The sequence below is a fragment of the Daphnia pulicaria genome, chromosome 8 (genome assembly GCF_021234035.1).
Source record: "Daphnia pulicaria isolate SC F1-1A chromosome 8, SC_F0-13Bv2, whole genome shotgun sequence".
Classification (NCBI taxonomy): domain Eukaryota; kingdom Metazoa; phylum Arthropoda; class Branchiopoda; order Diplostraca; family Daphniidae; genus Daphnia; species Daphnia pulicaria.
Window position 1 is genome coordinate 6,913,215 of NC_060920.1, and position 14,438 is coordinate 6,927,652.

The 14,438-nt window shown below is 39.3% G+C and overlaps 1 protein-coding gene across 1 annotated transcript; it reads right to left on the reverse strand.

Moving 5' to 3' along the window:
• Positions 1-10,451: 10,451 nt before the first annotated feature.
• LOC124311912 lies at positions 10,452-12,227 on the reverse strand. The gene is made up of 2 exons (XM_046776279.1): positions 11,949-12,227; positions 10,452-11,561 (listed from the first exon to the last, which is right to left on the reverse strand). Exons 1-2 carry the CDS (start codon positions 12,225-12,227, stop codon positions 10,452-10,454), a joined length of 1,389 nt encoding a protein of 462 aa, XP_046632235.1.
• Between the last annotated feature and the right edge of the window lie 2,211 nt (positions 12,228-14,438).

Sequence of the window (14,438 nt, forward strand, 5' to 3'; positions counted from 1 at the left end):
CTTTCCAACAATCCTTCCGAGAATAGCATTCCCTTATGAGTAAGACGAACTCAAAACGTTTGTTGATTCTTTTGTCACTTCGGAAGAGAGCGTCAACGTTGCTGTTTTTCTTGTTTCTCTCTCACTCTCAGTTCCACCTTCATATTTGTGTAACCTATCGACGTGTCACCTGTTTATTATGTTAAGGTAAAACTTCTCTTCTAACAAAGAAATCCTTCATGAATACAAGAAGGAAAAATCAAGACTTATGCCCTTTGTTAATTAATTCAACAGTTATCCATTTTCCCAGGGAGGAAAATGTTCTAAATCGAAATACGATGAACGCTCGCCACACGTATGCGAAAAAAAATATTTTGATTCATTGGGGCATCTTGCATTGGCACTGAACATTGGTACCAACATTGGTACCAAACCAGACGACGATGTTGTTGAAACATTCGTGGAAAACACAATGGCCAAATGGGAGAAATACACGATTTGTTCGGTTACTGTCCACCCATATCTCGCAATTAGCCCCATCAACTGCCAATACGCCAACATGTTCTTCATCGACGGATGGTGGCGGATTGTTGGGAGGTACTTCAGTTGCATCAGGAGCTTGCACCAACGGACCCAAGACTACGGGCTATATACACCACACATTCAGGGGAAATGTCGTTCATTAAAACCATCGTTAAGGACATTTCAAAAGCATTTAGAATACTTACAATCGCAATCGCACCACCAACCACTCCACCACCTCTTCCATTACGAAATTTGCTCCGTCGGTTTCCGTAGACACGTACGGCGGCAACCCGAACAACGACACCCTGGGCAACGGCAGTTCCTCTTTTTTTGACGGCACCAGCAGCACGCACTCGTTCTCGTTATACGTTTGATATACGTTAAATATACCTACGTTTCAATGCCCTTTGTTTTTCACAATACATTTTCATCATTTTCCTTTTTATGTTTCAGGGCATGGAAGGGCAACGGACATTTGAATCCGTCCATCTGGTTCATCTGGTTTACCTTCACATCATATGTAAACCTCTCTTGATAAAAACTATTGAATGTTTTGCCCAGGGATGGAATAACTATTATTTTAACAAGGAACATAATGAAACTCCCACACGACTTTTCCACGGAAAGCTGATTGAATTTTGGAATGCTGACGGCTGCGATTGCAATTTCTTACGACAAGTGAGTGTTCTTGTTCTTAAAAAATATATATATATATGTTTATATTATTAGGACGTTACAAAGCTGAAATAGGCCTTAAGTCAGCTACCAACCTACCCTTACCATGAATACGACATTAAAGATGACGAAGCATGAAATTCAAAGTTTAAATGTTAACGGTAGTCTATTCAGGTTGGTCGCGCACTAAGTAGATGATACTTATTGCGAAGCTGTGCCGGTACTTTTTCCCTAGTTGATGGCGATGCTTATCCACTAGACGATGCTTATCACCTAGCTTGGTAACCATAGCAACCGGGAAAAAATACATTCTCAACATTGCCTGTGCAGAGCGGGCTCCGCTCTTTAGCCGCGAGAATACCTCCCCACTCCCGCGGGCTCGAGTCACTTTGGAGGTATCCTCGCTGCATCCGCTACGCGACCGCTTCTATCGGCAAAGTTAAAAAAAAGCATTGATGGATCCGGGAATTGAATATTGAACCTTTCAACCTTCGGGTGTAATAGAACGGCTCGCTAACCACTACACCAATCGGAACTTAATTTCATTGGAAATAGGAGTGTTTTGTCAAAGTGTTTTGTCAAACATGTTTTCTCATTTCGCCGTTCGGTGGCACCACCAGGGGCGCCAACAGGCGAGAGCCAATCAGAATGCGGGGAGTACTGGCACAGCTTCGCAGTAAGCATCATCCAGATGTGCGCGACGATGTTGAGTCCAGTTACCCTTGAGAAAACATTTCAAGTCTACATGTATGTGAGAACAGCTGTAGAAAATATCATTCATCTTTGATAGTTTATATTTGCTATATTTCAATGCCAGTTAGTAATGTCGCAGAAATACATTTATTTTACGAGCAAACGATGTCTCCCTTGTTTGGCCCACTTCCGTCGTTTGACGGGTAAATTCAAATGAACTTGTGTATGGCACAATTGCACTCTGTCGGGACAAATTCATGAATCGTGCATTTAGTAAATAAAGGGTGACTCCGTAAATCGTGTGAATGGAGGGTGATTTTTGTAAGATGAAATAAAAATACTGACTGGTAGAATATTCATACATAAGGAAACGGTGATTTCATTAAGTCTGGTATGCTAAATAGCTTCTTATTGACAGTACACGCATCATTCTAAAAATCAAGTCTCAACAGAAACAATTGTTCTTTTCGTAATATTTGCTCAGTTTTCTTACATTAATTTCCACTTTAAATTTTTTCTTCTACCTAATACTTCAAAGAAAAAACAACAAAAATTACAGCTTTTGAATTTTGTGTATGTATACGCATTTTACAGATTGAAATGAATTAATGGGATCACATTGTTTTACTTTTAAGATCTCACAAGAAAAAAGAATGAAAAGAACAGTTCAAACATGAACGAACAAATTGAGTAAAAGAAGTACAACTCCCGTACATTAACGTGAATTCCGATGAATAAAAGTTAAGATGGCAATGAATATGAATATCCTTACAACTTATATCGTTGGAAATCAACGATATGCAATCATTTACAATCAGATTAGTAAAACACCAAAATAACAGTCACCAAAAGACAACAACAAACATTAGGTCTTATGGTAGCTGCTATCCGTCTTCTTCAATGCGCTCAGCCCCAACATATTGTGCCGCGATAATGTGATGATTAAACGGCGTCAGTGGAATGAGTAACCCAGAGTCGAAGAGTACGGTGATACATTCGATTCTTTTCCAAAACACAGAAACTCATTAAGAGCTCTATCTTCCGCAAATCTTTCAAACGGATTTTGAGCAGGTGCATCTGCTGGTAATAGATTTTCAAAATTTTTGGCAGACAATACGATTGGCTTAAAAAAATTTCGTATTTTTTCACGCTTTAGCACTCGATCAATATCCAAAATGTTTAAACCTTCTTTAAATGGATGACCATCTGGTAACGCATCACTTCAATTTAAGATAAACGGGGAACACAATTGAAGTGGGACAATTCCAATTGCACACCACACTTCATATGCGTAGAGGATTTAAAAATAATCCTTTTCTGTTTCGCAATCTTCTCCAATTTGAGAAGATGAAATAGGGAAGAACGGGGTAATCTTGGAAAAAAAATTATTTTCCGATTATTTTTCTTTGTATTTACTTTTCATTAAATATTTTTTACTTGTATTGTAAAGAAACCTTTTTGGTTACCTTCCCTATTAATTATTTATTTTTCTGTTTGAAAATAAAGGAGTTGTAACGGTTTTTACAAAGTAAATTTTTTGTATCTTCGACGAAAATGGTGGGGTAAAACTGGAAAAGAAACGTATTAGATTGGACAGTGATAGTTAAAAGCACAATCATCCATGAAAAAAATAAATAAAAAATAGTATCTTATTCTCCGTCCAATCTTTATTCTTCCACGCTAAAATGGATAAAGTCATGTAAAAACGAAAGGGTTATGAGTGTTTCTGTAAAGAGGGGGGTAGATTGGACATTTAATGGAAATTTGGGCCGTAGGCTACTAAGCTTCTCCCACTGCTATAGAGTGGTTCGAGGTTGCCATCTTGGATAGTTATTACTCCCCGTTTGGTTCAACCTCAAACAAAAAATCATTGGCAATTTTAGCCAGCCAGCCAGCCAACTGTCAGTTTAAAGATTATTTCTCATTCTCTTCTAGGTAAAAAAAATGGTGAGGCGTTATTGCTGTGTAGAAAACTGTTCTAGCAAAGAAGGGACGTATAAAGTTTTAAGTTTTTCGTATTCCGAAAGTGAATGTTCACTCTAAAGTAAATTCTGCTGTGGCTATTCGAACCCAAAAACAACAAAAAAATTTGCTTAAAGTTATCGATCCTTTAATCAAGCTAGATTTGTCGCGTACAAATTTGGTCTGTTCTAAGCATTTGTCTCAGGAAATATTGCTACAATGATATTTCTAAAATCAATTAAAAATGTGTTGTACTTGCATATTAGGTTCACCCGTAGATGATTGTGAAGATGTAGACTAGGTTCCTTCACTGATGATAAATGATGACAATGACATTCAAGAAAATAACGGAGAAGTTAATGCTAGCAATTCTGAATGTAGCCTAACTGATGGCATCGAAGGTAATTGTTTTGTGGTGTGTTTTTAATCACAACAGTAATGAGTTTGTAACAACTTTTCAATACGCTTTCATTTCGAATTGATCACATTTTTGATTCTGTTGTCATTCAAAACTATTTAGAAGCTAATACGAGTGATGTGCAGCAAGAAGGTATTTCATCAATATGTTTCATAAACCTACAAACATTTATTAAAGTGTTTTTTATTTCAGAACATCAATCTTCTAGTTCTGTGGCTTTCTTAGAAAGTGAAACATTGAAGGAAGAAAAGACGAGATTCATGGATCAACTAAAGGATTCCTCAAACCAAATTCTTGAGTTAAAAAGGAGGTAAGACCAAATTAACCGAGAATTGAAGAAAAAAGTTGCGGATACTGACAAAAGTAGATTCATTATTAACAATGACAAGCGTTGTAAATTTTACACTGGCATCACCTTTTATGAAAAATGAATAGGGTTGGTGCATGAATAAGGGATTGGTTTGAAAAAAATATCATTAGAATCAGTTTTTCACGCTGATTCTCATGGTATTTTTTATATTTTTAAAATAATAATTTCCCCCTGTAATCTCACTTAAAAGTTGAGATTAGTTCCCCCAATTTTAAAACGGAACCCAAGCCATTTTTGGTGGGCGGTTCTTAAAATGTGATAAATTTCCCCCCTTTTCACTCTTTTCGTCTTTCGCCTTTCAGCCCTAAGGGCAAAAGAGAGGGTATAGGCAGCATGAAAAAGGTGAAAAGGGGGAAAAAAGAGCAAAATTTATTGGGAGGAGCATAACTGAACTTTGAACACAGATTACGCTCTGAAGAACTTATTTTAAAAATATAAAAAAAATATCATGAGAATCAGCGTAAAAAACTGATTCCTATGATAGTTTTTCAATCGAATCCCTTATTCATGCACCAACCCTATTGCCTTATTTGATTTCATGGAACAATCTGCTTCGAAACCACACTAGAAGTCCTTACGCATTTCCAACAGTTTATCCTAACCCTAGTAAAATTACGTTTAAATCTCAGGCTTGAAGATCTTGGACATCGATTTAACATAGCAAAGTCTCCGTCTCTAAATATGTGCATATTTTGGTCACAGGCATGTTTCAAGTATTCGTACCAACATTACTATTTCGGCCGCGGGAAGGAGAAGTAAAAGCTAAATTTCCGATGGTTTTTGTGAGCACTTTGAGCACTGCATCTCAATTATTGACTGCTTTGACATTTTTGTCCATCGATCTACCAAATTCAAAGAGCGCGCTTCAAACTGTTCCTCCTTCAAACATCACAACACAATCAAATACTTGAATTATCTTAATCCACAAGGAACTGTATCGTCTATTTTTCTCGGCTATGGAGGTCGCTGTAGCGACAAATTTATTGTCGAGGATTCTAGATATATTGATATAAAAGAAGGGGATGTAGTATTTGCTGATTGCGGATTTTTAGTAAATGATCTCATTAATCTTTGCAATGCCGAGACAAAAACATGATCCCAGTTGATTCAATTAGAAGTGGAAGAGTCTCGCACACTCTTTAAAGTGAAAATTTATGTGGAAAGGGTGATTGGCATATTAAAACGACTTTTTCCAATTTTGAGTGGACCATTACATCATGAAATGTTTTTCACGGACGAGGATGAAATATCTTTCGTAGATAAAATAGTGAAAGTGGACAGTGCGTTAAATAATTGTAATTTCAGTATTTTTCCTCAGGATTAATAACTATTCTGTATTCTTTCGTGTTTAAATACAAAAGCAAGTGAGTGTAATTTTGATGGGAACTCTCTAAAACATCGAGTATCGTAAAAACTATACACTTGTTTGTATAGTTAATTTTCTGTATATTGTATGCAGAGAATGTAATTCATCTGTGTACATAGGAAAGAGGAAAAAAGTATTTTATGGTAGCCATCATGTTAAAATGCCGCCGGCTTAACAGCCTCATTAACAACAGCAGTGCGAAAAAGGGGACGGAAAGGATTGTGGAAATGAAGCGAAAAAGAGGGGATAAAACGAAGGAAGAGAGGAGACACAAGAAAGAGGGTTATGGTAAGAGAAATAAAAGAAGGAAATACGTCCTTCGCCGCGTTATTTTCATGGTCTGTTCACTTTTTGTTTTGTTTCCACACCTTGTTTTTTTTTGTTATCCATTACCCTGCCATTGCCAGGCCGCCGGCAACAGTGTGGGGAAGGGAAAATTGGGATACATTCCCCCCCTCAGTTGACTGTAAACTTCTGTACGGAAACAGTTATATAGTGTCTCACCAAATTCTAGTGTTAGTTGACTTAGGTTTTCATTGACAAATGACGAAAGTTTTGTGAGAAGTTGGTGTGTGTTGTAATTCCATAGCCTGATAGTGCGTATTCCACTAAATACATTGTTACTGACAGCCTTTCAGGATTGATTTCGCAATGTTTTTTTTATGTGTATAGGCATTATATCAATTTGACGTAATCACATCATCTGAATTTTACACGTAAATCACCTGCTCACGTCAATCTTATACGTTTTTATTACGTAGGCTGGGACCCCTATGAGCGAAGCACTAAGTAATGCAAGGAATATGATACAGTCAGGACTCCTTATTATCAGCAATGACTACTATATTAAAATAGATCAGTTATTTATGAAGATTGAAAATGCTAGTTAGGAATTGGGGTTGGTTATTATCATGTGCTAATTCTTCAATTTCCTGTTCCGCTTAAGTTTGTGTTTTTTTAGACCTTGTTTGGTATGCCACCTTCGATTAAAAAAACTTGTGTGGAAAATTTACAAAGCCATTTGGCTGCTTGAAAAGTCTAAATGCAACTCACTTGAATAATAAGATATGTTGGATCAAAGGAACTTTCTTTTTTTATTTGAAGTAGTTGTTCTTTATGAGAAAAATTATGGATGACGAGGAAGTGCATAAATTGGCTTGTGTATAAAAGACAACGTAGATTACTTTATCTACATCTTTCAGGAGAGTTAATTCGCCGACTAACGATCGTGTGATAAAAAACCATCATACGATTAAAGATTTTAGTTACCCTTTGAGTTCGACGTAACAATTTGGAGCAAATCTGTTCGTTCGATTTTCTTGTCGTTTAACCGTGGGTTCTTCGTGTTCATCTTGTGAATTCTCTGGATCGGCAGTTCATTAAGGCCAAATACTCTAACAGCTTTGATAAAGTTAGATCCATGCTCAATGATCATAACGTAAAATTTCCATGAATGTTGTTGAGTTCCTTATGGATTTCATAAATTGCGTTTGCAATGCCGTCGAAATGTGGCTACCTTTAATACGGTGGTTTGCTAAAAACGCTCTGCGTCTCTTTAAATCATCACCAAGGAATTACCCAGTCATTCCAATAAATATTTTAAAATGGGCTATCCACATGTCAGCAGTATTGAAAATATTATTTGATTTTTCAAGAGGTAGAGGTAGAGTGCAGAGACCTTTGTGGTTGAAGAGGTCTGCCGAGGTATCATGGAAGATACGCTACAGGGCAGGATAGAACCTCAATTGCTCATTTAGTAGTGTGAGCAGGATTTTTTGGCAAGAAATGCAGAAACGGAGAACATAATAATAATGTATTGATTTTATAGAGCGCCTTTTCCATGAGTTTTGACAAATGTCCAAAGGCGCTGTAAACAACTCCCGATTGACACAGGGAAACTAGTTATTGAAAGCTTCACGAAAGAGTGGAAAGAAATCTCTGAGGGGTGGGACTGGAGCGGAGGGAAACTGGGCTATTCCACAGAGTGGGGGCATAGACGGAGAAGGCGCGTCTGTCGTAGGATTTGATTAGAGTAGAAGAAGGAGAGGTCATATAGAGCAGAGGGGGCGGAAGAAGAACGAAGAGTGTGACTGCCAAGATGGCGTCGATTGAGAAAAGAAGCCAGGTTTGACTGAGCACAATCGTTTAGGCAGTGCTACACTATGACAGCAATCTTGAAGTCGATGCGATAGCTGATGGGAAGCCAATGGAGATCTTTCAGGTGACGCGTCATTTGATCGTGACGATGATCCCCAGTGACAACACGGGCAGCAGCATATTAAGCCTTTTGCAGTGTGTAAAAGTGACTGACAGGAAGACCAGCAAGAAGTTAGTTGCCGTAGTCAATGTTGTAGATGACCAGTGCTGACACGAGTTGAGCGGTGGCAGCGCGAGTGATGTATTTGCTGATCTTGGCAATCTTCTTCAGCTGGTAGTAGGCGGTACTGCACACTTTCCCAATCTGCTTTTGCATGGTAAGGTGGGTGTCGAGTGATACGCCAAGGTTGCGCGCTGCGTCATATGAAGTGACAGACGCTTCACCCAGTGCAAGAGAAATGTCGGCCGGTTTGAGGTGAATATCGCTGGTAAGCTAGGCTAAAGTTTAATTTGAAGTGCCCGTCTTTCCATTCGCTTGATTCCTTGATGTCATTCGTGGAGGGTGGTCAAGACGGCTGGCGGTTCAGATAAGGGGATGACAATTCGGTTACCAAATAAGACCAGACCGTCGTCACTAGATGACTCCAAATTTTCCAGTAATACCGAATGTTCTCATCCAAGCGATCCGGGCCGCCCACGGATCCTGTTTTGACCGCCTGCAGCAAACGTTGACACTGGGGGATTGGCTTGAGCTGCCGTTTGCTATTTTTTTAGAATGGGATCGCCCAAATGTCTAGAGCCCAAATCTTCCGCAAAATATATGGATATTACTTGACACCGTATGTTGTGGTGATAGTCCATGTCTGGGAGCCAAGAAGGTTTTCCTTATATATCGTTTCTACTATTTTTTAAAGAGATTAAGTCGAAAAATTAAGTCTGGTCCGACGCAAAATAGTGCAATCACACCGTCAGACACTCCCTAAGTCGGCGTGAAATATCTCAAAACCCGAAATCGTACCTACTACCTAATTCTTTATTGTATGTAGTATTGGTATTGAGATTGATATGACAAGTCAGAAAATCAAAGTCCAGACTATTTTTTTTGTGCAAAATGGAAACCAGTTTCAGAAAGACGACACAGATGAAGATTTCGATTTCCAATTCGTCTTTGCTTTCGAGCTGGACTTTGAGTCTTTCGTTGCTCTTGACCACTCGTCGCAGCTACGTAAATTCAAGTCGTTCTTTGCTAAACTCGAGGAGAACGAGATCTCCGCCAAAGCGGTAAAGCCCTTTTGTCCAAAAAAATAAACAAACTGGAAAAAGAAGCCGCATGCAGTATCACTATCCGCAGTGACCTGAAGTCGGCCAGGAAAGACCTCGTTATTGCCAAAATCTCACTTGCAGACAAGGATATTCGACTGTTTGAGATTCAAAATTCTCAGAAGGCAGCTAACAAACAGCATTCGGCCCCTCCAGCTAACATTAGTTCCGCCCCACCCAAAAAATTACACAGCATTCCAGCTAGACCTTTCCTTATTGCTAGAGTAAGGGACTCTGTCGCGATCAGTTCGATCACAGAAAGTAAAATCGACAACTTATTAGGTTCGGTTAAGGACCAGGAAGGTCCAGTAGTCCAGCAACTGAAAAGCACAGCGACAACTCGGTCAACATTTTCTTCAGAAATGAACAAAACCGGGACAAAGCGCGAGAGCTTCTGGATAAACCAGAGGAAGAAAAGGTCTTCCAAAATGTTCATGCGCCACAGAATTGCTACCCAGCCATTCTAAGGTTAAATGTGGTCAATGGGCTAGGTAGAATTACAGAGGATGGTGTCATCAGCAATATTGATCTATTCAACGCCAGAACCAAACAAAAATGTGGCCTCATCAATAAACTTCAAACCGAAAACCTCCTACTTAAAGGGAAAATTGCCGGTGTCCATATCCTTTTCAATCGAGAAGAATTTTCTTTAGTCAGGCTCAGCCTGCACTGTAAAACAACCCGCGACCATTATTTGGAGCTGGGTCGTATCCAATTAGGAAACAAAGCTCATGCAGTCGTCGAAGTTGACGTAAACAAGGAAGTCAGATTCTGCACTCGCTGTCAAGGCTACGGCCACTTATCCAAGTTCTGTAGCAAACCGATAACGTATGGCAATTGCAGTCTGTCACACTCCACACAGTCTTGTGCTATTTCCCAACCTAATCACAAGTGTGTATACTGCTCTCTAAATAATAATAATAATAATAAATTGAATTTGATACCACGCCTTTTCAACGAATGTTATCAAAGGCGCAGCTCCTGAGCCATGCATATACATATTTACTGTGTTTTTCATTCAAAATGTGAAACGAACAAGTGGGTTTTTAGACGATCCTTGAAGATGGGGAAGAGCAAATGGTAGACGGGAGATGATTCCAAAATTTTGCAGCATACACAGAAAAAGCACGATCACCGTTGGTTTTCGTGCGAGAAGAGGGTACTGCAAGCTTTTGTGCTGAAGAGGAGCGGAGAGATACAGAGCTGTTTGGTCTTTGGAGAAGATTATAAAGATAGAGGGAAGCACAGCTATTCAGACTGAGATAGCAAAGCAGAGCAATTTTGAAATCAATTCTAAGCTTGATGGGGAGCCAGTGGAAAGACTTCAGATGAGGTGTTATGGAGTCACACCGTCTAGTGCCAGTGATCAGACGGGCAGCGCAGTTTTGGACGCGCTGGAGACGCTCCATACGGTCGTTGGTGAATCCAGCCAAAAGCGAGTTGCCGTAGTCAAGCTGGGACATCACGAAAGAATGGACCAGCAGTTTGAGAGCAGCTGGCTTGAGGTGCTTATTGATTGGAGCAATGCGGGATAGGTGGTAGAAGGCCTTTTTGCACGATTGCTTGATGTGAGGGTCCATCGTGAGGTAAGTGTCCATGAAGAGTCCAAGATTGTGGACAGCTTCAGATATTTTGATTAGATGGTCGCCGACAGCAAGAGCAGACGGAGTGGGTTTCTTTTTTAGGAAGCTCGATGTGATCAGAAGAGCATCTGTCTTGCAGTCGTTGAACTTAAGTTTGTTGTCCGCAGCCCACAACTTGAATTCAGAAATGCAAGACATTGACGAGAACGCGCTGTTTTGTGGCACTCCGTCGGTTGAAGGACGGAAAGAAATATAGAACTGCTCGTCATTTGCATAGCCGTGATCCGAAATTCCCCGAGTGGTGGGAATGTTGTGAAAAGGGCTGTTGTATATGATAAAAAGGATGGGGCCGCATACAAAAACTTGGGAGACACCAAAATGCAGTGAAACAGAAGAAGAAAAGGAACCATTTACACCGACGAACTGAGTGTGACCAGTCAGATATGACCTAAACCACTGAAGAGCAGAGCCAGAGATGCCGAAGCGTGAAAACATACGATCAAGAAGGATTGCGTGATTAAAAGTGTCAAATGCAGTACTCAAGTCGATAAGAGCAAGTAAAACAGCCTCCCCCTATCAACATATCGTAGCAAGTCGTTCATAACTTTTAGTAGAGCTGTCTCAGTGGAGTGAAATCGTCTATAGGCAGACTGAGTAGGGGCAAGAAGCTGATTTGACTCGAGATATGTGTTAAGTTGTCTTACGACAACTCGCTCTAAAAGTTTAGGAATGAATGAAAGCAAAGATATAGGGCGGAGGCGGCTCAGCAATTCAGGGTCGAGGCCAGGATTCTTCAGGAGGGGTAGAACGTGGGCCAGCTTCATCTCATCAGGAAACACTTCAGTGGAAAGGGAAAGATTCACCAGCCAGGAAATGGGTGCAGCAAGGACGTCAGCCAGTTTTCTCACCAGACCGGTGGGGATCGCGTCACGAGTCGTCCTTTAAAGTCATGAAGCTCACCGTTGGACGGATCTCGGATCTTGGTGATAGATGATCTGATTGACTGTCCAGCTGATGCCGAATCTCGGAGATCTTATTGGTGAAGAACTGCGAAAATCTTTCCGCGAGCTCAAGAACAGAATCGTGCGATGGCAGCTTGAGGGTTGGATTCTTTAGAAGGAAAATGTCGACTATCTTGTACAGCGACATCCTGTTGGTATTTTCTGCAAATTGAGTGTTGAGGGAAGCCTCCTTTGGAGCATCGATCGCGTCGCGCAGCTCCCGTACTCCATCACGCATAATCTTCCCGTCAATCACGAGACCCGTGCGTTTCCAACGTCTCTCCAGGCGGCGGATACTTTTTTTCTTGGCCACACGTAGTCCGCCGGTTCTGACTGTATTTCATCCGTCTGGCTTAGCCACTGCTTCGAATCTATTAAATACCATCTAGTGGCCCTATTTTCCTCCTGCCTTAGGCTAAGCCATTTTCCAACGTGCTGGAAGACGGCATCAATCGTCATCCTAAAAAAGAGCAACAAACAGAACTACCTTCATCCAAACTGTATCTGCCCCATTAGTATTCTAAATAGTCTCTCTAAGATTCTCGAAAAAGTCATTCTCGCTAAATTAAAGTGTTTGGCCGCTGCGCAATACTGGTTCAGCCCCTTTCAACATGGCTTTCGGACAGGCCCGTCTACAGAATCAGCCTCTCTCTGTCTCTCGTCAAACTTATTGAAGACAATAAAAAACAAAACTGGTCACTTGCTGCGCATTCTTAGACATAAAATCAGCCTTTGACGCAGCCTGGCACCCGGCCATTCTAAACAGCCTAATGAAAAAAAGCTGCCCCCAATTTTTAGTAAAGATTTTGGGCGACTTCCTCAGCTCTCGCTCTAGTAGGGGAAACCGGGGCTATGTGGGACACGGGGCTATAATGTACAAGGCAATTAAAACATGTAAAATTTGTTTAAAAATTGTGAAATAAATACGGAGTATGTAAAATTTCGTTTTAATTATCATACAAACTTATTTCTTGAAATTGTGATTTATTTTTCTTGTTCTATGGGAAATTTAAAAAATGGAAATCTGAAAGAAATATTAAAGACGTTTAGTTTTTTTATTTTATTGATAATAAAATCAATATTTTTGTAAAACCCAGATAGCTGTTTGATAGCAATTTTATTCTAGTTTAAGGTGGTATATTTTTTTTAGTAATGGGTTCCTTAGTATTAAATAATTTAGTTTATTTAATGTTGTTTGGGTTTGGGTTAAACGGGACATGGAAAACGAGGTAAAACAGGTAATGCCAGATCAACGTTATTTCAAGAAAAACGCCCCCTGGCAACAAAATCAAATGAAAAATGATCGAACAAACTTTTTTGATAGTATCTCCACTTCTACTTTATAAAATAAATAAAAATACAGCATTTCTGAAAGGGAAATGAATTTCCTTTTCACCAGTGCATTATTTATTAAATATAATTAAGCCGTTGCAGAGAAAAACGTGTTCCATTTTACCATCTGGACGAATTAAAGTTTGAGAAAAAATATTAGCTAAATAAGAAAAGGTAATAATCATTTATGATAAAAAATAGTACCATAGTATATATACATACCAAGTACCACTATTGAAATTTTACGTATGTTCTTTGACAGAAAATGTTTTCAATTCCAGACTTCAGGGTACATAATGGCAACAGAAGAAGATTATTGTCTCCACACATGGGAAGCTGATCAAATCTCAACAAAGAAGTGCATCGATTTAGTAAAACGAACAACGTCTAAACACGGTCCCCACACTTGGATGTTAAGTGCCTACCAAAAAGAAAATCCATTCACACCGATGTTAATAATAAATGTAGATAAAAAAGAATGCCTTACGAAAAACATTATCACTGTATACTAAGCACCATGTAACGCAAGAACAAAACCAATGCCTTCTTTGTTGCTGACGTTATTGGTGTTCTTGACGTCTGTCATGACAACGCTAAATAATCCAGTGATGTTAAGGTTGATGATGACGGCCACGTTCTGGTTGATGGTTTGTATGTTGGTCATTATGACGGTGATCAATCCGATGATGTTGAAGTTTATGATGTACGGTCACATTCTGGTTGATTCTGATGGTCAAGATGTATTGGTGTAATCTGTCTTACGCTGTGGGTTTGTTAAGTTGCGCTTTTGATTTTCTAAAATAATTTTCTTGTTGTCATTTTTGAATGTGTGAGATTTATACATAAAACAAGGCTAATAAATATTTCGATTAGGTTGCCCCCGTTTAAAAAAGGAAAAATTCATGGTTGAACTTTTGCCATGTCTCAAGCACATTATTTATTATTTAAGCGTGGAAATTGATCTAAAGAAAGAAATTGTGTTAATGGAAAAAAGAACTCCTAATTACAAAAAACAGAGTTTGATTGATTTAAATTATACATCAGGAGAATTTATGCTATTTCCTAGGAAGTTGCAATATCGTTGATACATATGTCTTGAGATCCTAAAGCCATGTCA

Coding starts and splice junctions, on each gene's coding strand:
- LOC124311912 (XM_046776279.1), bottom strand. CDS start 12,227: ATGCGTGATGGAGTACGGGAGCTGCGCGACGCGATCGATGCTCCAAAG. Junction 11,562..11,948: donor GATCCGAGATCCGTCCAACG/GTGAGCTTCATG, acceptor ATATGTTGATAG/GGGGAGGCTGTTTTACTTGC.